At 38.8% G+C, this 23,276-nt stretch overlaps 1 protein-coding gene across 2 annotated transcripts in view; it reads right to left on the bottom strand.

Annotated features, from left to right (window-relative positions):
• Nucleotides 1–23,276, bottom strand: part of STK31 (serine/threonine kinase 31) — a 41,706-nt gene that overhangs the window by 4,710 nt on the left and 13,720 nt on the right. The window contains exons 11-23 of one of the 2 annotated variants that reach the window (XM_074574862.1): nucleotides 19,760–19,882; nucleotides 14,671–14,850; nucleotides 12,059–12,175; nucleotides 10,881–11,000; nucleotides 10,257–10,388; nucleotides 9,122–9,223; nucleotides 8,056–8,136; nucleotides 7,566–7,691; nucleotides 6,733–6,858; nucleotides 6,403–6,489; nucleotides 5,389–5,538; nucleotides 3,447–3,572; nucleotides 1,119–1,187 (exon numbers count right to left, since the gene is read on the bottom strand). In XM_074574862.1, the coding sequence (XP_074430963.1) occupies nucleotides 1,119–1,187; nucleotides 3,447–3,572; nucleotides 5,389–5,538; nucleotides 6,403–6,489; nucleotides 6,733–6,858; nucleotides 7,566–7,691; nucleotides 8,056–8,136; nucleotides 9,122–9,223; nucleotides 10,257–10,388; nucleotides 10,881–11,000; nucleotides 12,059–12,175; nucleotides 14,671–14,850; nucleotides 19,760–19,882 (1,539 nt within the window). The remainder of the gene's footprint in view (nucleotides 1–1,118; nucleotides 1,188–3,446; nucleotides 3,573–5,388; nucleotides 5,539–6,402; nucleotides 6,490–6,732; nucleotides 6,859–7,565; nucleotides 7,692–8,055; nucleotides 8,137–9,121; nucleotides 9,224–10,256; nucleotides 10,389–10,880; nucleotides 11,001–12,058; nucleotides 12,176–14,670; nucleotides 14,851–19,759; nucleotides 19,883–23,276) is intronic. The other variant, XM_074574863.1, reaches the window with a different exon arrangement.

Raw genomic sequence — 23,276 nt, 5'->3', positions numbered from 1 at the left:
CACTGTTATGCACTGATACACAAGCTACCCTGCCTAGACACTGGAACCACCACAGCTATGTTAGTCTGGTACTGTATCATGACAATTTCTTAACCTAAACACAGTAAACAGGATACGCTAAAGCTCATAATGAACACAACTCCAGTAATCTAGCCCGGTGCTTTAATAGTTATCTCCACAAAAACAGGCAAATCATCAATACGCAAGTATAACCAATAAAGAGGGATTTATTATTTGGGTTTCTTTTTTCTTTTGACAAAACAACCCAAATTTATCTGACCAACAGCAACTCCACTGCTTTGTTTTCTACTTTTCCATTTAAAGTATTTTCTACTTTTCTGGAAAACATGGGGATTAACCTCCAACTCTTCCCTACATTCCTTAGACAATTCTATCCATAACCTAAGATTTCACTTATAAGCTAAACAGTCACCTGCTTGCAGGTTTTTAAATAACAGCATAAGGCTTGATTTAAGGAGTTTCATGGCCTTCTCAAATCTAGATAAAGCAGTAAGATCTCACTTAAAGTAAGAGAACAGAATAAGCATGATATGAGAAGTAGTCTATACAGATTAAAAAGCACAAGGGCAATTCACTCAAGGGAGATGGGAAGTACACAGGACAAGAACAAAGCACTCCGTAATGAGACAGAAGTAAAGCAAAAAGTATGAAGCAGAAACTAGTCTGAAAAGGCTAATGATTTGAGAAAGGTCCATAAACCTCCCAGTGAATTTCTTTAAACTACATAGGGTGGCAAGTCTTTTGTTATTCCAACTTTTATAAGGAGGAAAAGAAATCACCTGTAGCAAAGGTACCAGAGTTTGAGAGCAGGCAACAAAACAGGTCTTAACTTGGTGTCACTCAATTAAGAGTTATCTATAAAGAAGTTGCTCCTCCTGAGGTTGGAGTTAAATATTAAGGGAACTCTGGGGTTTTCTACCTTCTCAAACATAATTTTATTTGTGCATGCTATTTAGAATCATTCAAATGATCAATTAAAAACATCTTCTCAACCCAGCACATACAATGAAATGTCTGAATTTAAAAAAAAAATAATAATCAATTAACCACCTCTAAACAAGAGCAGTCTAATCTTCATCATCTGACAACAGACATACCATGACAACTGCATCCACCTCAGGTGTTCCATCTTCTTTGATGCCAAACTCCTGGTTTTGAACGCAAAGCTGTAAATGAAAAGATACATAATGCATAACACTGGTGGATCTTTTTTTCCCCCCTTTATTTTAACAAAACGAAACATCAAGCAAGGATATTCCAGGTTTCAAGTGAAAATGGTCTGTTATGGGAAAATGGTAGGGAAGAGCTTTTTTCCTAGTTTCACAGTAGGGTAAAACATGCAAAGCGTTCAAGTTCCCCTTAAACAGAAACAAGGAGAAAAAAAAATTAGCATCAAAAGAAACTTTCAGAGGTCAAAAGAAATAGACTTTTGAAAATATGACTCAAAGTCCGTGCCCAAGCTGTACATTTAATTATATAATCCTCTTTAAGAAATGCTGAGGGGCAAGTGCACTCTAACAGACAAATGTGAACCCTGTACCCATACACAAAGTAAAACTTCCCCAGTCTTTACTATTGCCTAAAAGCACGCCAGATTACAGCATTTTTCAAAACCCTGCCTGCACATTAAGCTGAAAATGCCTCTATCCTGAACAATTACATAGACAGCAAAAGGAAGCACGTGTTTAGTCAGTGCTGGGCTCTTGTGACACAGATCAGCTGAGAACTTGGAAAAACACTGTCTCAATTTCAGAAGCGGCACTGCTGTTTAATGAGGGAAAACATAATTTCAGATGCCAAACATGAAACCGGCAACTGTTGAACATAATACTAACACTTAATCTAGAATTTTCCATCAAATGATCAATACAACACCAAGTCCAAACTGAAGATTAGTTACATGTGGCTTAGTCTGAAATTCAGCTGGCAAATTTGGATGAGGTTTCAGAAGAATGCTGATCTTTGCTGCATCTTAGATATTCCCTTCAAACAGAGCCATTTGTAAAACTCTGTTTATCTTTTTTTTCCCCCACTTTTTTTTTTTATTCACTTGTAAAAGTCTTTTTCTCTAGAACAGCTGTAGATCTGAATAGCAGCAGTACTGAAAGTGTTCTAACTAAACCGTACCACATTAATGAATTATAAATACCTGTGATTACTTCTCCCAAGTAAATAATGACAGGACCAGAGGAAATGGTCTGAAGTTGCAGCAGGGGAGGTTTAGATTAGATATTAGGAAGAATTACTTTACTGAAAGAGTGGTCAGGCACTGGAACAGCCTGCCCAGGGAGGTGGTTGAGTCTCCATCCCTAGAGGTGTTTAAGAAACGTCTAGATATGGCACTTCAGGGCATGCTCTAGTGGCAGAGATTGTAGGTTGTTTGGTTGGACTCAATGATCTCAAAGGTCCTTTCCAACCATGAAGATTCTATGATACTAAGCTACACTTTAGTTCATCTATTTCAGTAGAAAAATTGCTTATTTTTAAGCAACCGCTTCGTAAATCGGGAATAAAACATAATGAAGAGTGACTTTTATATGAACCTGCTTCATCTTCTCAGCACAGGTAACTGATAGTGGCTACCTATCAACTTGCAGATTAGTTCTCTTCTAAGAAGTGTTTTTAAGATGCTGCGACACAGAAGGGACTACTGAAGCCATCACTGTGTAGCTGATGGAACTGCTTCCCAGGAAGATGTCCATGTACCTTGAGCTCCAAGTGGTACTCAGTGAACCAGTTCCAATATATCAAGTGCTCATGCAAAATCACTGCCTGGGAACATCAGCACTTGCTGGGTAGTTTGCTGTTTTTCAAGTTTGAGAGATTTGTAGTTTTCCCATTCAGAACACGACACTGACACCCAGAGTTCGGGAGGTAGCAATACAGTGCGAGAAGACAAAAAGGAGATGGAGGAGGAGATGCTGTGCAACATACCACCAAACACAGGGAAGTAGATTGCTTTCTCCTCCCTGGCATAACATGCACTACAAAACAAAACACTTATCTAAGCACTACTGCCAGCAACAAAACATATGACAGTCCCATCCTTGCCTTCTTCTTCCCTCTCTTTTGATTTGGGTAATTCCTCAGGGGCAAGGTCACAAAAAAAAGAAGAAAAAAAGGCTCAGAAGAAATTAACAGGAACTGCAGCAATAACTGAAAATCCACAGCATGAAGAAAAAAAATCTGTATTTTTTGTTCATATTACTATAAAATTACATTGTCTATTTTACAGAAAAATGCACTGTCTTCTGCCCAAAATCGTAACTTCCATTTGTTCCACGCGTACCACTCAGTTGAAAACACCAATGCTTATTCCGCCAAAATAGTTCAAAGCAGGAGCTGGAGATAACAATTACTGCTCTTTATAAGCCTGCTACAGTTCCATAATGTTACGAGAAACTCTCCCACAAGCCATAACGTACCCAGAACAGAAGGCAGCCGTAAGCATACATGTCAGAGGCTGGAGAAGCTGGCTGTCCCATTTTCAGTTCAGGAGAAACTAAGCTCAGCGTACTAACAACCATAGTGTTTGCAGCAGCACGTTGTTCCTACAGGGGAAAAAAAAGTATACCCATAATTTCAAGGAAGACCAACAGCACATTGAAACAGATATATCTCCCTCTCCCTTTTAATGGGCTAGACAACTTTACCATAGAGTTCTGTGCTGACCCCGTCTGAAATGTAAAATCCTCCTTTACTGAGCAAAAAAAGTGGTGTGTAAAGCAAAAAAAAAAAAGAGATAATGTCACCCATCTATCATCTGTAACTGTAACAGAAGAATAGGGATGGCAGATTTTACTCCATACTAGAACTATTAAAGCTCATAAGGTGGTAAAGAATACAAATTGCAAAACTTCTCGAACTAGAAAAAAAAATCACAAATATTAAAAGACATTCAGCACTATTTTGGACAACTTTAGTTCTAAAGTTCAGTTCTGACAGCTTTCCTGTTTTTTCTTCTCTGCCTTTCTGGTCTTTACCTGAAACTAGCTGCTTCCTCCCTCCTGTTTCCAGCATGTTTTAGGACACACTACGTCAAAATAGAAGCTAGACCCTGAGTTTCTACCCCCTTCATGACAGCAGTCGGTCAGCATCAGCTATAGCCAGACTGGAGAAGACTAGTCTCCAGATTGCCAAGCATACTCAGTAACACATCAGTTACCAGCTCCGTTCATGCATTTGTGACTGCGCAGAAAGCACAAGCACTGCGCAGTACCAACACCCCTATAGAAAAGGCACAAACTGGACCCAGCGTGTGGAACGTGGGTGGAACCTTCCTGCTCGATCACACATGAGCTGCTCATTTGGGCACAGCCCACACCTGCAGGGAGGAGTAACAAGAGGGACAGTCCCCCTCAGCTCTTGTAGTTTTCACAGTGACACCATCTGTACTAAGTATTACCTTTCAGAAAATTCAGCTGTCAAAAATTTTAAAGCATCTCTCTTTAGCATGTTGAAAATTGAAATTTATTTCAAGAGAAGCACACCTTGCTGCCCAAGCATTTGACACTCTTCATGAGCTTAACAGATAATGCATTCCAAAACAAAAATAAGGGTTCTCAATAAAGTTTACTTTTATTTGTATTATGTTTATTATATTAACATAATGACATATTATTATAATAAATATTACTATTAAAAAATGTAAATAAGCATGAGGCAGACTTCTAGCACAAAAATGTTTTGGCTCAAACAACTTGAGTTTAGAAAGTCAAAACGTGACTACAGAAGAGATACTATCACTGGAGACTTCGCTATGTAAACACAATGAATAGTAAGAAAATAGGTTGTGTTCTTAAAGAATATTAGATTTTACCCTACTATAGGAACTATATACCCTACTATAGGAACTTACATTACTATAGGAACTGAGGACTAAATCAGAAGTACATATAAATGCAGGTATATGTAGGCAACCTGTAAAATCGTGTTAGTTTACCAAATACTGCGACAGACACATACTAGAACCCCATTTTGTATCACACAGAAAGGCAAAGACTTCCCATAAGCTTGACTAGCCCTTCTTCAAATATGAGTTCTTACTCTCACCTCTGATGATGGCGATTACCATCAAATATACAAGACAGACAGCCAACAAACTACTGCAAATTCTCTTCTTTGTTCCACTGTTTTGCTTAACGAGCGCCCACACTGAGTAATTCTTTTTTCCCCATCCAAGATTAGACTGTGTTTAGAAAGCTTTCAGTAAGACTCAAACTGCCCAACCCTACTCAGAATATGAAAACGGGAGTCTCACTGCTAAGTGCTATGTTTATCAATAAATCTTACTTTGCAAACACAGTTGTGTTTTGCTATATAATTCTGACTAAAAGTCACTAAAGGAATTTTTTTTTTTTTTTTTACCTCTGATTTTGTGAAATCAAAATCTCCAACAATTCCTTGTTTTCGATTCACAGCAAAAACATTATTTCCATGTAGAGATCCATGTACTAGATTAGCTCCATGCAACGTTTGCAGACCTTGGGCCACTCCTTTCATCACTTGTAATGCCTCCTAATGATTTAATTTGTGTGTTTATTACAAAGATAGATATGGAAAATACAAAGCACAGTTTCAAGTAAGTTTCTATCCAGAACTAAGACTTCTTTTTTAAGGTTTGTACACATTCGAAGTTCATGCCAATTCCGTTTTATGAAGTATGGATTAATTCCCAGTAAGTAAGATTATTATGACTTGCACAGCCAGGCATAAAAAAATAAAATTAATGAAAAAAAAATTTAAAAAAAATTAAAAAAATCCAGTCATCAATTAACAAATCACTAACATAAAAAGATATAGGGGGGAAAAAAAAAAAAACAACCCAAAAAACCATTCAACTTGGACTTTTACAAGTAGGTCCAAGTCAGCAAACAGAAGCTCTAAATCATTGAATAGAACCAGAGAAATGACTGCATTGTCTGCTAGCTACTGCCAGGGATGACAATCTGAACTGCCTATACACTGTGTGAGGATGAGGGAAAAGAAAAGGAGGGGGATGAGGAGGGGGAGGACAGAAAAAAAAACAATTGCACAAGAGTCCTCTAAAACTTCAATACAGAAATGCCTGCCTCTGAACATCTAACATGTTCAACTCCAGTACTTTTAAAATGAACTAGTAATACAGCTGAGGCATTAATTTCAACAAAAGAAAAAAGTGTAACGAAGCAAAATCTCTTTTAAAAGTTGCAAACTACTGCCTGACCAGATGCTAAGAATGTCAGTCAAGCTATCCTGTGCAACTTTGTACAGTCAATGTCAGCCACCAAAGGGAGTACACTGGTGAAACACTATCAGCACTGTAACATACAGCAAAACAATAAGATTTCAGTTTAAAAACATACAAAATAGAATGCTGATAGTCTAAGTAGTTATACTTACTTCTAAAGTTAAAGGTGTAACAGCCTGCAAAGCCCCCAAACTTGCTCCTGGGTAGTACGGGACCATTAAATACACCAAAGGATCAGACTTCAACAACAAAAAAAAAAAAGAAAGAAAGGACAATTAGATTGTTTCAAATATCAGAAATATTGGGAAGTTTAACATGCACTGGATATGTGATAAATTGATTCATTATGTTTACTAAGTAGACAGTTTATCTAAACTCAGAAATGAAATATTTTTTTGATTCGGTGCTCCAACTTGGCATGTAAAGCTTTAAGGCACAACTGCAACTAAACCAGAAATCAAGATAATGAATTTGAATCTTGCCTTGCAGAAAAGAAGAAACAACAGTTGTAATAATCCAGATTTCTCCTTCTGCTGATCCCAAGCTCTGTGATATTTGGCAACTCTTTCTATCACTTTGGCTTCTGATCTTACATCTACGGAGTATCCCTTAAAAACAAAAGAGATACCCAAGCCATTACCCCTAATGCCTGTAACATTACTGCATTAAACTTTTTTTTTTTTTTAGATTAAAGAAATCCATATTGTTAGATGCCATCGAATAACTTCCTCTTCTACTTAACACAAAACTCAATTCCAACTGTCATAGATTGTTCCCATATTTTCTTATTAACTTTTAGAAAGTCTGTACCAACAAAACAGGGAGCGTGTCTCAAATTTGCTATTTAAATAAGCCAAGTCAAAAGCAAGAAGAGTATTTACAACTATGCCTCTCATAATAGTACATCCCCTGGTTTCCCAATTGCTAGCAGATTGGTAGAGAAGCAGAGCAGTTGTTCTTGAAATTTCTCAGTGAAATGATGAGGAAGACAAGCCAGCATCTGCAGAAAGAGACAGGAGTAATGAACAGGAAAAAAGGCCCACCAGATACCAGAAAGAACAGACAGTAAAGGGGAAGCACTGTTCACTACAGCAGTCCTCAAAAGAAGTGAAAAAACATCAATAAGCAATATGGAAGCAATCCAGAAGTAAAACAATGCTTCATGTTCTACAGGCCCCCACAAAAAAATCTGTCATCAGAAAAGGGCTGTTAAACACAGGGATGTGAAAGGAACAGCAGAGTTCATTCAGAATCAGCACGTTAACAAGCCAAGGCCTCACCTGCAGCACTAACTCACAGCCAGTGCCAACATTACCTTTAAAAGAACCTTCTGGCCCTGAATTTCTGAACACACTAAAGGTCGCTTCGAGCTCAGTTCCTTCATGGGCTCTGCATCCAAAAGGTCTCGCTCCAGGCTGCGTGTCAGAAGTCCACCAGAGTTCTGAAGCACATGGACACACCAATATCCAGAGTAAGTGCACGGCATTTAAAAGCTGTTAAGATTCAGAGGCTCTGACTACCTCTCCTTCTTCCTCAATCAACTTAGCAAAGCAAAAAACCAGTTGGGACATGTTAAAAAGTTCCAGCATCTGTTACCAAGAGGCTGGCCATGATGAGGCACCTAATCAAACCCCTTCCTTGAATATTCCCCAGAAGAGGGCGAGAAGGAGGAAGACCACAACAAACAATGCTAAGGGTATATAACTCCCAAATGGACAGAGAGCGTGCAGAGCACTGTTGGTGTAGAGCCTTGATAGTGCCTGAAACAACAACTGACAGTGCATTCAGACACAATCTCTGCTTACCACATAGTTCAGAATTCCTGCTTCTGGATAAAGAAGTGGTAACTCAGGGAACCATTTCTGTACCAAATACGTCAGCTTCTCCTAAATGAAGGAAACAAGGCCCACAGCTTCAAGTCACTATTGTCTGACACATATAAATATACGCTGACATTTTCAATATATACCCAGGACATTCAAATGTACACTGACCACGACTGTACCTCCTTCAACAACACCATTCAAAATAACACTGCCATTTGCTTTAACAAGGGGGAAGGGGGACCAACACGCACACAAAATGAATGCAGCAGATCAAAAGGGAAAGATTTTTGAAAGCTCTGAGGGTGGGTAGTGTTAAGGCCCCAAACAGCTCACGCAGTATCACGGAAAACATTCACCTTTTCTACAAGAGGCTTTAGTAGGACTAAACAAAGGAAAACAACTTCACTACGGGTAAGTGGAGGAAGGTAGAAATCAAGTAGTAACACAGACCAGGCCAGCATCTCATGCATCTCCAGACCCCACATAGCTGTAATGTAACTATTACACACAAACGCTACATCGGCAGAGGTAGGTGCATCACCACCACAAATCCTGGTGCCCTTCTACTCGCTCGCAAGGGAATGGTTTTCGATTCTTCCCTCCATATAGAGAGGGCTTAGAGAAAGAGTGTTCTAAGATAACTTCGAGAAAGTCATCCGCCACTTCAGGATAAAAGCCTGTTTTAACCAAGTCATAAGGAAACAGTTCCCCTTCTTGCAAGAACTACAGTCTTTTTTCCTGCAACTGAGCTTACACTTCCACCTGCAGCTCTTACGGGTTGAGAACTACAGCTCGGATTTTTTTCTCACGTCACCTCCTTATGGAGCAGTGAAGAGAGGGAAGATCTGAAGAAACTATGTTCCAATACAGATAAAATTGATCAGCCTCCATGCTTTCTCCCATAGCTTTCACCAAAAAAGGGTGAACATTCAACACTATAAAAATCATATTTTTTTTATTTTACCCAGAGCACAAATTAAAGCAACTGAAATTCAGATGTACCTCATACAGGTTTTTTTAGTTGCCTAAGTAGTTTAATACTTACATATTCTTCTCGTTCCTTGGATATTTCCTGAAGAAGCCTATTTCGCAGATGAGCAATTTCCTCTTTTATTCCCATCATTTCAAACTCACTGTAATCATCAGACTGCATTAAGAATAACAAAGTCAGTGTGCTATTCTCATTCTGCTATTATACCAAACAACAGTAACCTACTGTATCAGGATTAAAAAACAGCTTCCATGTCACAGTTCTGGAGTTGAACATATTCTTAAATGCATATTTTACTCAGTCTCCTTCCTGGAAACCCAAAAGAACCTCTTAAAACCTAATCACCAAGAAAGGTGTTCCCTTTATTTATGTGACAGACCAAATGTTCCAGCCCTTTGCCTACTTGTTTCTGAAGTCAAAGAGCTTTTTTTTTGTTGTTTTTTAATTAGCTGATCACATATAATCATAACAGCACCATCATCCATCTACCAGCAATGACAGGTTCCACAACTCAGTCACTTTTTTTCTCCCATAAAAGGCATTTTCCTCATGTCACCTCATTATTCAAGAACCCTTTTCCCAATGGGTTTCATTAGTGTGTCTCATTTTAAATCCCTCTTGGAAGCTTACTGCCCCTTTACAATGCTTACAGAGACACATATGCAGGTTCTTTTTTTCCTTAAGCATCACCAGAATAATTAAATGTGTGATCAAACAGCACTGAAGCTGGGGTAATATTTACATTCTTTGGACTCTTCTGAGGGGTAGTGGGGAACCCTGATAATTAGAAGAGATATTGACTTCTGTCACCACAAGGGGAGGCACACACATTATTAACAAAGTAAAATCTTAAAGTAATCACACAATCAGCACAGTAAGAAGAGCTGGACAAAATTGTTCACGCTGTGAAAAGTGACCGTCACCAGAGGGACATAGTTAAAAGCCCAGTGCCATAGCTGGGAACCGAAACAGAAAAGTGGCGAAGTACCAACTTCTTTTTTTTTTTTCTTTAACCCACCCAGGATTATTCTCAGGCACCTGTAAAACTTCCACAGTTAAAGGCAAAATTCAGATCACAAGATCTGAAACTATTCTATACAGTTATCATTTACTCGGAATAGAAAAAATTAATATTTCTAAACCAATTTAAAAAACAGACAAAACCACCAATACTGTAACATTTCCATACTTCCTCAAAGTTGTTCTTTTCAACCAGCTTCCACCTTAACTGGGCCTTTAAACTTTTCACGGTTTTCTTAATTGATAATAAGTTGTTAATATCAGGTCTTCTATTCAGCCATTCCTCAGCCTGCTTTTTGAACTAGGAGGAAAAGGGGGAAGAAAAAAAAAATCAGAAAGCGTTCAAGCATTCTATTTTAATATGCTTCAGTCCAATACGTTAGAGAAACTGCCTGAAGCCTATCTGAATTCAGCTTTTCAGGGTCTTTCCCCAAAGAAGAGGGATTTTATTGTGTTTCATTTTAATTACATTAACAACCTTCTGGAAAACCAACATTCTACTTAAAAGCTCAATCCCCTTAAGTTACATGCTGCTTGTAATGAATCCAGAGATTCCAGCTTCCACTGCTTTATTTTTTAAAAAAGTATCTTTGTATCTAACTGAAATGAAGAATTGGCTGAGGTAATGCACAACTGCAGTTCTCAAGCTTTAACCCAACCAATGTCTCATCACTAATATACTCCTAGAATTTCCTTATAAAAAGATAAGAGGACATCTTTCAAAAAGAAGTTATGTCAGAAAGGGTTACTACTATAGATCAGTGTGGCAGAAATAAATAAGGCATAAACTCACCTCAACGCTGGCCGAGTATCTGTTCTGTATGACATTGATCATACTTTGCTCCTGACAAATGTCATGTATAACTTTATTGTAAGCACTCATAATTATTCCCTTCTCTGCTTCATCAGGCTCCTGGATTGAATTACACAGAGGGAGATTAAAGATTGAGAGTCGTTCCTCATTTATACACAGCAACATTTAAGATGTAAAACTTTTACTGAGAAATTCCATTGTTAATGGCAAAAATAATTTCTCAGACTTTTCCCTCTCTTCTTAAAGAGATTCTAAAAGGGAAGTTAGCAAGTCTAAGAGTTCATCCAATAGTTCCAATAGAATAAAACTGACTGGCACTCCTATGCCGAAGTCCAATTTCATATTGCACATCCTACGAAAGACTTTTTTTAGGGATAGCATGGTTAAATAGATCTGAAGCATTAAAGCATGCAACCTTTCTTCTAAAAGAGTCACTGGTTCTATCACAAAGAGCAGTCACAAGCAGACTAAACTACTGGTTTGTTGTTACTATGATGCTACATTGGAGGACAGGTTCAACTTTTGCTGATATGACCATTCTCTGGCACAACAGAAACTCATTGCAGAGACAATGCAAGTACCTCAAAGAATTGGCAGAAGAGAATGGAGGAAATGCTTATCAGAAAAGGTAAATAACTGATAAAAAGGCTAATGCAAGCACAGAAAAAGATTACCAGTAAGGCAAGAACGCTTGTCCCATGCAAAATTGAAGTGATGAAAAACTATTCATCTCTTAAGACTGCAAAAAGTAAATGTATCCATACACATTCACTTAGAGAGGCAATCCCATTATTTTAAACAGAAACTTAATTTTCATCACCTGTATTTTCAACACAAGCACCAAAACTCAGTACAGCTGAAAGAAAGCTCCTCTGCACATAGAGAGGGAAGAATCAGTTTCCCCAGTATTTCTTAGTTAAGCCAGTCATACACACAGCGAAACTCCTGTAACCTAAAGCTGTCCTCTGCCTGTTGCCTGGAAAACATTTTTTCTCTCTGAGGAGCAACCTGAGTGACTTTAACATATTTCCACAAAAAAAAAAAGACACTGCTTTGTAGCAAATAAAATCATCTGATACATTAAGAAAAGCTTTAAACGGAAATCAAAGATAAATAAAATATACAGAAGTCATGACACAGTAGGCATGATAACTTACATTTAAGTCAGTATCCAGTTCTTCACAAATAGCCAGCTCAGCCTTTTTGAGAATTTCATCTGCGTTGCCAACCACTTCCTCTAAATCTGAAGATGCTTCTGACATCAGGTCAAAACACTTCAAAGAGGAAAAAAAATTAATCACCCTTGGAATTGAAAGTAAGTAGTTAGCAAGCAGACAGCAAAAACAAACAAGAAATACAGAGTTATAGCACTACTGGAAATCTAATCAGGATTTGTGTCAGATCTCACCTTTAACTGCCTCCCCCTCGAGTGATACAGCGATTTCTGGAACTAACAGAGTTAAGATTCACCAGGCAAGATGAAAGTTGATTCTTGCCTTGATCAGGTTTTATTTTCCTAATCTCATTTTGATTTTTACCAAAAATGAATTTCACATCAAAAAAATCAACGTTTGCTGCCCACACAGTGATACACAAGATGCTCAATACGGCAGTTTCACTATCAAGTGGGCTTTCCATTCCTACGTAGCACTACCTGAGATAAAGACACATCCTGGCATCTATTTCACAGTTTATCAAGCATGAAATAAGGTTAAAGATTTCACCAGGAAACCCTAAGTGTTTTCATGTAAGTCAGAAATAACTTAGCTTCAAGATGTAAGATACAGAAGATGCCAGAGAAAAATCAGTAAGATCAGCTTATTACAACGAATGTTGTTTTCAGCAAGGTTTTGTTACTCATATCTGCAGAAGAAGAGATATTACATTGGCAACCAAAACTAAAATGAAAATATGGTCCTGTATTAAACATGCAAGATACACACTCATAATAGAAACCTGCAAACTTCACCTCGTTCATTTACCTATCAAGCATGTGTATGCCACTGAAGATTGAAAATATTTTATTGCTTTAACCTTAAAGGAACTAAAAATAAAAACTTTAATAGTATAAGTTCAAACAGTATGTTGCTCCCCAAAGCCTGGGGTTGCATATCAGAAAGAAGCCGTCTAGTCTCTGAAATTTCCATGTCTGTCATTGACCCATTTCCTTACTGTAGATTCCAATCAATGATAATTTAGATTCAGAAAGAAAGGAAGAGGAGTATCTACTTAAATTAAGGGGAAGGGAAACACTTCAAAGAAGCATTTGCTTTACACAATTGCTCACAGGTTTTTTTTAAAAAAAGAGCTGTAAGTTAAATTGAAACAGAATAATTATATATCAAAACCTAAAATGTTTGAGATGGATAAATGACAATTTCTTCCTTGGTCTACCTACCAGTGCTTTACCAACTCATGCCAAAAGTCTACATTTTCTGTGTCTCTGAACTGTTTTTGGAAAAGTTCAGATTTGAAACAGGTAAATCAAAGTTCATCACTACACTAACAAACTTTAGTCACTTTTATACGTGCAGAATACCACCCTGAATTGTGCCCAGCAATCACAGAAACCCACCTGCAGGTTTGTTTGCCCCCTCTAATAACTGACATGATTATAAACATCTGCAAGTAATTATATTAATTAACATTATACTGCACATGACACATGCCAAGCCTACACTGCTGCTGCATTTATTGTCAAGTCAAGGAACATTGTTATTCCTAACAGTGTCTGGCCACAGTAAATGCTCTGGGTACAGTGAAACCCAAGGACAGAAAACCTATTCGTTATGAAAAGGCACAATCCTCATGGACTAGGTACAGTTCACATGGGCAGGAAGGTTATGCTAACACAAACTCAAAACATTTACACACAAGTGCAACAAGAAAGCGATCAAGGAAGCTGGGCCTGCAGGAATGGAGGGAGAGCAGCTTACAGTCTTCTCAGGAAGATTAAGAGTCCTAAAATGAGCGAGAACATAAATATTAAGCACAGAGACAGGAAAGCTGCAAAGCTTCCTCCCTACTTTGCGCTTTCTTTACAAGCGGAACTCAGTGTATGGTAACCCACTTCCACCACTGATTTCCTTTTAAGACAAGTCACATGCACTCAACTGCTATGCTCCAAATCTCCTACAACTCAGACTGAGAGACACAGCATGGTCAGAATGGTATTCCAGAAAATATTGCAGGACACGCAAATAGAAGTGGACAATTTATTTGCACAAATTCCCTACATTCAGCATTTCAGTGAGACGGGAAAAAAAAGTATCTATTATATATGTCTACAATCTCTACCTAGATCATGTCGAGTCAGATTGGCTTCTTCTTTGCAGTGATCTTTCATCATCTTTCAGCAGCATTTATGAACTAGAACCTTTTAAAATCTCAAGTCTTTCTATCCAAAGGCCACTTGAAAGATCTGATTAAACCATTTCAGTCACACCATGAACAGACAGAGCACACCCATACAAAAGTTATACTTGCATAACACTACTGATCTTTCTGCAAAAGATGTCCTTTCATAAGAAAGCATAAACTCTGTCTCATCATAAAAGTACACTAAGAATAAAGGTAAATTAACACTTCATTCCTCAACACATTACCTTTCCACCTGTATTGAGGCACTGTCATTTGTACCACTGCTCATATGCACAATCTCCCTGACATAGGTACTTGTTCCTACTAATGCCTAGTCCTCACAAGCTCAGTGAGACAGTGACATACTTCATCTTTTCCACCAACAGGAAAGATCGACTGTTCACCTTACCTTTAAGATGCCACTGAACCAGTCAGCAAGAATTTGCAAAGCTGTGTCCGTATTATCTCTGACACAAATTAATTTCTTCACTTTAACACTCTTCCACTTAAAGAAGTGTTGAAATGCCTCCTCAGAGTCATCTGCTTCAGAACCTTGACCATACACCATCTCCAGAGAAGCAGACAGTTCCTGTGCATCAAGTGAACCAAACAAAAATAGGTTTGCAAACCAGAAGAATTTTGTGTGCAAGAAGACAGCGCACTATCTATAAAAATCAAGACATTCAACAGAAAAAGTTAGCACTAACTACTGGCATAAAACTATTTCCACTACAAAGGCCTCTTTCTATATCCAGTGAAATATATTTTATATTCCACTTTCCTCTCAGATCTCATGGCAGTATGTCTACCAGAAAAATGCAACGCAGAAAAGGACCTCACACAGAGATCATACAGTCTGATTTTTCCCTTCAAAACACGGAAGGAAAAGACACCACAAAAACCTTAACAGTTTATAAGAAGTCATGCGTATTCTAGTTTCTTCTTCCCTACGGATTGGGCTTTACAGTCCAACAGGACTTCAATGGGGTTCAATTTATAAATGCTCCTCATAGAACTACTCAAATTCAGAAAATTAAGTGAACTTGTACTAAGAAACAAGGTGAGCAGCCAGACACTCGAAGAATGCTTCTGGACTGATCCCTCCCTTCAAAAGTAACTGGTCAAATCTCTTCTGACACACCTTCATCATCACACTGATACCTAGATGGAACAGCAACTACCTACATGTCTGACACCTGAAGGCCCTCTGAAATGAGTTTTACAGTCCGGACACTTCTATTTTCATCTAAAAGCCAAGTATTCTGCAAGTACATGAAGCACAGGGTCCATCTCCTTTTGACTTGTACTGGAAAACAAACTAAAGTGCTACAAGTAAGGGAAAGTATGAGGCTAAAGTTCAGGGCAAACAGAAAACACTTTTAAACAAAGAGCAGCCTGTCAAATGACCTAAAGAACAAGTGGGGTCAGGGAGGAATGTGTCAGTCAATTACCAGTGGAGACAACATCCTGGACAGAAAGCAGTCTTCCTTGCACCTGGGTGGAAAGTCCCATGCTGAAAAAATACTTGAGAGCTACACTGGTGTTTGCAGGCAATTTGCTGTAGTTTGAAAAAGAAAATTCTCCCTGAGCAGTGGAATTTGACTGAATGAACCTGTGTTTTTGTAATAAATAGCATCCTTCAGCTTTCAAAATCCATCACTTTACTTATCCACATAATTCTCGACAAGATTACTACAGAAACCCAGTGAAAGGCTGCTGACAGCTTACATACAGCGTTTCACTTTTTTTCTTCTCTCAGATCCCAGAACATTTGAGTTAAGTATCACAGGTCTTCCCAAAGAACACCTAGGTCATGTAGATACAGAACACCACCACAATACCTCTCTCTCGCCTCCTCTTCAGAGAGGTTTTCATCTTTGCCAGGAGCCTTTCAGACACTTGAAACAGGTCATATCAGCAACCAAACATAACTTTAAGTAAAACAGACTGTCTGACACTGACACCACAGGGCAGAACGTGGCAGCAATGAACTCCCCTTGCTGAGGACTGCAGGTACTTACTGCACAGGTGAGGAAGTGAGCTTGACCAATTTTATAGAACTACACACTATTTTACCACAACCAGGCCCCAACTTTAGAGACACAGTACAGCAAAAGTTCAAATGGGATCCACAAGCACAAGAATTTCCCCACATAACAACTAACTAAATACAGTGATCATAAAAAAAACCCCAAAAAAAAGAACCAACACCAAACAGTATTTTTTAAAATACTAAAACTAATTTCATAACAATAGTTACTATAATGAACAGCATTTACTTAGTATAACAGATTGTTTGAAACAGCAATTTTCCAACTCAGCCATGTGACATGAGCTTTGTACAAATATGCTTGTCTATAAGCAAATGCAAAAAGGAAGTTTCTGCTACATTTATGGAGGCTATTTAAATCACTCAGGTGCACAATAGATTTTTCTCACACTCTCTTTTGAACAACTGGATTTTAACACATCAGGACACACGCGGGTAGAAAATGGCACTGCAAGGGAGAAGCCGAGTTCAAATGGAACAGCGTGATAGGAGGGAGAAAAAAAAAATCAGGCTCTTTAACAGCAGCAAAAAATGGGTAATAGAACTAAGAAAAGTGGTCAGTAACAGCTTCATATCCAATACCACACCCTGTTTACAAAAATAGCAGCAATAGTTACAGCAGAAGAGTATCTGCATGCATTCCACCAGACCATCCTCAAGGAAAGAATCAGTTAAGTTACATCCTATGTCTACCCATTTATTTTTCATACTATAAGCACACTTCCCAAAAACATTAGCAACTTCACCTGTATATGGATACAGAAGAAGCCTCCAGAAGGATAACAAGTTATCATATGAAGACAGCTCCATGGTCTGCATAACTACTATGCACTATGCATGAGGCAGAGGAAACATGCTCACAGACAGCTAACAGAACAGCCGACAACTGTTAGGATCACACCCTAGCTTGCTTTAGAATTGTCTAGGTTGGAAGGGACATTTCAGATCATCTAATCCAACCATCAACTTAACACTGACAAAAACCACCACTAAACCACATCCCTCAGCACCATGTCTAGCCATCTTTTAAATACCTCCAGGGATGACAATTCCACCACTTTCCTGGGCAGCCTGTTACAACGCTTGATAATCCTTTTGGTGTAGAAATTTTTCCTAATATCCAATCTAAACCTCTCCTGGCACAACTTGAGGCCATTTCCTCTTGTCCTATCGTTTGTTACTTGGGAGAAGAGATCCCCACCTTGCTACAACCTCCTTTCAGGTAGTTCTAGACAGTGATACAGTCTCCCCTCAGACTCCTTTTCTCCAGGCTAAACAACCCCAGCTCCCTCAGCTGCACCTCAGAAGACTTGCGCTCTAGATCCCTCATCAGCTTTGTTACCCTTCTCTGGACGCACTCCAGCACATCAATGACTTTTCTGCAGCAAGGAGCCCAAAACTGAACACAGTATTCGAGATGGGGCCCCACCAGTGCTGAGTGCAGAGGTATGATCACTTCCCTAGTCCTGCTCACCACACTAGTCCCGATACAGGCCGGGATGCTGTTGGCCTTCTTGGCCACCTGGGCACACTGCTGGCTCATATTCAGCCAGCTGCTGACCAACACTCCCAGGTCCTTTCCAGCCAGGCAGCTCTCCAGCCACTCTTCCCCAAGGCTGTCACGTTGTATGGGGTTGTTCTGACCCAAGTGCAGGACCCGACACTTGGCCTTGTTGAACCCCATACCACTGGCCTTGGCCCATCGATCCAGCCTGTCCACATCCCTCTGCAAAGCCTTTCTAACCTCAAAAGTAACTTATGTGTATGCCCACACTCTCAGCCCTCCTTTTAACCGATGCAGTGTTAGCACTTGGAAAGCATGGAGCTGACCAACTGTTTATTTCAGTCCTAGCCAGTTGGACCGAGCTGTGGCTGAAGCTGCTTGAATTTGTCTGTAGCTCAGACCAACAACAGTTCTTACTGGACGGTATGAAACTTAAGTCAGAAGAGATGTGTGATGCAGAACAGAGGTTTGCAATACACAGCCTCAGTGAGAGGGGCATTAGCTCGCAAGCTCCTGTTCTTCTGAGACACATTGGAAAAATACTTGTTTCTCTAGAAGAGCACAGAATGACCTCCTTCAGCTCTATGAAATTGCAGCCAAGGTTCTCCCTGTTATTTGGTAAAAACTTATTTCTGTTTTCCTACTTGGGAAAACTATTTTGATCTTCTAGCTCCTAATACAAGAGAGGACCATCAACACACTTAAGCTAAAGCACAGAATTCACTTAACACACCTAGGAGCATTCAGTACCCCTTCAAATATTTTCAAAAAACTATTAAAATTTCACTGCAGTACAACCATCTAGAAGATGCTTAATGCCTACCACCTAGTGGATTAACACAGCATAACCTTAAAACATACACCAAAAAAAACCCCCACAAAATATAAATGCCCTGTACAACTACACACCACAACTTCCCTCTGTCTGAAGGAGCAGGAACCACACAGGGCCTGCAGTAACAGAAAGCCATGAAATGCTACCCATCCAATATCTTTTCTACTTAGACACCAATCCGCATGTCAGACTAGAATCAAAAAATAAGTGTATCAAAACATTTTTTTGAATGGCATTGAAAAATAATTCCACTAGAGAGTAATTAATTCCATGAAAATGTGAATGCTTCAATTTATTAACGCTGTTCCAATCTTAGACAAACTTACATGCAGCCTGTAATCATGACAAGCTGTCAAACTATTGCCAACCTTTTTCCCTTCTCCACAAACACTTTCAAAGTCAAAACAAAAAAAATTTAATATTTCTGAAGAAGAAAAGACACTGTTTCTAACAGCAAAGGCCAGAAGCACCAGCTTGGTGTTTCTACTGGTAAAGTCCTCTTCAAAAGTTCTTACTGCCTCTGCAGTAAGGCTATTTCGCCATCTAGTTCACCACTTTCTGTTGTTAGGCTGGCTGGGAGGGAGAGAGACTCTTGGTATAAACACGTGCTTCTGTAGCATTTCACTCTCACCTTAAAAAAAAAAAAGCTTAAAACATTTTAGACTTTGCTACACTGGTCCAAACTATACAGCCACCTTAACGGAAAAGGCTAGGAAAGTGTCTAATCCAACCATAAAATTCAATGCAGTTATCCTGCAAATTGCAGTGACTTTTTAATTGTAGGTTCTCTCATTAACACCTGCCTCCTAATAAATATTCTGTGCTTTATGAAGTCTTGTTAGTCACGAAACACAGTACCATAAGAGAAAAGCTGTTGCTCAAATCCAGGATCTAGGTAATTTGCCTCTAGAAACAAAACATCAAGGAGACCTAAGTAACACTGAGAACTACAGGTGTCAAATGTACAACTTAACTCAGAAGTGTTATCTAAAGCTTCATCTGCTGCTGTCGAGGTCTCCAACTATATAACATTTAACATTAAGAAACACAGGTTTCTCCACAGGTTCTCAGTGTTTCGGAATCAATACCAATTAAAGCAGCCTCCTTACCTGTAATGTTCTTGAGCGCTCAGAGAGGGGCAGTTGATCCACTTCCAAAATTAATTCTTCCACTGATGAATACAAGTTCTGCTGCACCTCATCTCTCTTGGCAATCAATTCATCTATTTCATCCTACGCAGAAGAAAAAGCAAGTCACCCAAATGCCACGCATGCAGGAAGTGATACAAAAAAGCATTAATCCCTCAAAGTATGATTAGTACAATACATGCCTGACTAGGAATGAGTGAAAAAGCAAATTTTGTTCTTAACCTCTACTCCTACGACATGACCACCTTGCACAAATACAACATTCTTTACAGTGCAAAAATATGACTACATTATCAGACAACTAAAGAAACAGTTTCTGCATGACTGTTGATAACAGAAGGAATTCCTAATTGCTACTGTAAACATAAAATGTCCTCATTGCCCTGCAGAAACAGGAAAATATATATGAACATGGAAGACCAAACTGCAGCTTTACAGACTTGCTGTAAAGATTTGGAAAATCTAGTGTGGAAAGCAATGAATAAAGAAACAGAAACCAATAGAAGAGTTAACCATGACACTAATCCCAGTTTCACACGGAGCCAAAGAACAGTTAAATGAACACTTCCTACTAACAAGTAATATATAATATGAATATATCTGTAATATAAATATGTCTACACAAACACGGGTTCTCAGTGTTTTTAAATTTGATTTACCAAGTGAAAGCTTAGAAATTGACTTAATTAGGAGTTTGTATCCACAGAAGATAGACTAGAAACCTTTTCCCTGTAACAAGCAAGGGCAGAATGAGATCCAGTGGTTGGAAATTGAAAGATGGACAACTCGAACTAAAAATAAAATCCCAAACTGCAGCATACACTGCTTTGGAACATCAATTAGCAATTGAACAGATGTTGTAATTTAGCCAGACATTAGTGGGCTGGATAATAAAAATCAGTGGATTAAGTTCTACTATAGGTGAACACAACATATTGCTTCAGCACTTAAAAACATGAAACAACAACAACAGAAAGATTTAATAGGCACTTCTGCACTTTTTAGGCATCTCTGGTGACCAAAAACACATCCAATTTTTACAGACTTCCTGCTGTTTTTCCTGCATAAGACAGGAGCTAGTTTGTAAAAGAATACTGTAACACACTGCATGAAAAGTGTTCTTTATGACAAGGGGTCTTTATTCCTTTTTAAGACAAGATTTCTGCGGAATATTACTTCAAAAACTAGAGCAGTAGAGACTTAATGTAGCAGAAAATTCAAGCAGGCAACCAAACTCCAATTAATAACCGTTCAAGCACTAGAGTAAATTTAACAGTCTACACATGACGAAATGATAATCCAGGAACTCAACAGACAGCTCAGGACCCACGAGACAAGTCTCCTTCCAATGTCTGCCATTTAATCGCATATATTCAACAGTTCATGGATCAGATAATGCCTGTGAAATAACAATAAATTCAGAGCGCATTAAGTACACAGGCAGTATCTTAATAGTCTGCTTTACAAAGATGTAAGTATATGGGATAGCTAAAACTTATCTCTGGCACCAGCACCCTCATTAAGCTTCTCTATTTATGCCACCCTTACCCACTTTTTTTAATGAGCAATGAGTTCCCCTTTTTTAAACACTGGTGTGATTATTTTTCCATCCTTCCCACTAAAAATGCTGAATATGTACACTACAGTCTCTAATAAGTTTCTAACTCAAAATCATAAATTAAGCAACACATCCTTACAACACTAGCTACAATGTCTGAAAAGCCAGAATTTGTATTACACCCTATTGCTATGAGTATCTGCCTACATTGCAATCACAGTAACTTGTAATTATCCCTCTTTTTTCATCTGTAAAGCTGCCATCCTCTCAGTCACATTTCATAGGAGAGCTAGTTAAGCTACCAGCACCACTACCTTCCTATTTGGACACAGAATTTACATCAAATTCTACAATTAGTTTTGAATATATTTTTAAGCATTACCACTACAGAAGAATCACCTTTGTTATTTTCATACACACCATGCCCCAGTACTACTTCAGTTCACTGCTTATCTTCTTATGTTTCCAAGATATACGTTACATAAATACCTTATTAAGAAGAAATGCTCCAGTGGCCCACCTTCATTTTTGGGACAGTATCCAGGACAGACCCAGTTAAACCAGCATATACCAACTATGGAAGCTTAAAATTAAATAATGCCATTTACTTTGCACTCAAACTTATTGGGTTTACTCACACCTGTGATATCTCTTTAAGATGCATTAAGTTTCCCCAAAGCAAGACAAGATGTTCACTCCCAAGGGCGTACAAACAAATGAGGCTTGTGACAGTGAGAGAGGGCACCAGCACTCTAGGGAGGTTAAAGGAAGAGCACATCGCTTAGGCAACTGAATAGCAAGATTTAACTTAGTAAATCCAATTTTGACAGATAGTGTAATAAATAAAATCATGTTTGTTAATCAAATCAGGCTTTCTTAAAGGCTGGTGAAAAATTACAATGTTTCGACTCTTCACATACTTAAATCGCAGGCATCCGGTGTGCTACCTGGTGCCTTTGACACCTCAAGGCCTAAATCATAGGCATCCAGTGTGCTATCTGGTGCGCTTTGACACCTCAATGCCTAAATCACAGACATCTGGTGTGCTTTAACACTTCAAAGGGAAGAGCTAAGTTATGCAATAAGCTGAAAAGAGTCACCCCAAGGACACCGATAAAGATGAGGAGCCTTCAGCCTCACGACCACCAGGAGGCGGGACAAGACCGACCCCCTAGCAACACGTCGCTCAGACACGGAATATACCAGGATTGACACATATACGGGAACCACAAGAGTATATAATCAGCTACTTTCGGGAAGTGGGGGTGCGCCGTTGGCGGAGCAAAGACTCCCCGGCCGCCCAGCGCTGTTTTGCTTGCTGCCGCTTGCTTAATAAACTAATTTGATTAATTGGACTGGTTCCTGTCAATTATTGGGCCACAATCTATAACACTAGGTTGACAGATTAAGCAAACAGAGTTAAACAGTCTGTTACAGTTTAATAGCCAGCTATTTCATCCATCTGTTTGGGATCACTGGGCATCCTGCACACTGGATTTACACGTACCTCATATTAACCGAGCAAAAAAAGCTTGTGACATCAACATACTCAGTTGCACTATTAAAAATATTTGTTAGCCTATCTACAGCCAGTATCATTTAAGTAGGGATGACAGGCAGAATAACAAGCACACCCTTTCACTGTGTGCATCCTGGACACTTCCTGTATTTGAAAATACAGTAGACAAGATTCTGTGGCACATTACAGCACATAAAATAGGTATTTAAAAATCAAAATTATTCTCGGGGGAGAAAAAAAGATAAGGCACTACACTGCGCATTAACTTTTGGTACCATAGCTCTAGCATGATGCAACCAAAACTTTTGTTCTTTACCTTTCACCTACCAAAGTCTTCAAAATACTTAAGACAAATTCCAGAAGAGTCATGAGATGTCCTGCTTCCAGCTGCTACCACTTCA

This window comes from Larus michahellis, chromosome 2 (assembly GCF_964199755.1).
Source record: "Larus michahellis chromosome 2, bLarMic1.1, whole genome shotgun sequence".
Taxonomy (NCBI): domain Eukaryota; kingdom Metazoa; phylum Chordata; class Aves; order Charadriiformes; family Laridae; genus Larus; species Larus michahellis.
The sequence above is the reverse complement of the archived record's forward strand: the minus strand, read 5'-3'. Positions and strand labels throughout refer to the sequence as shown.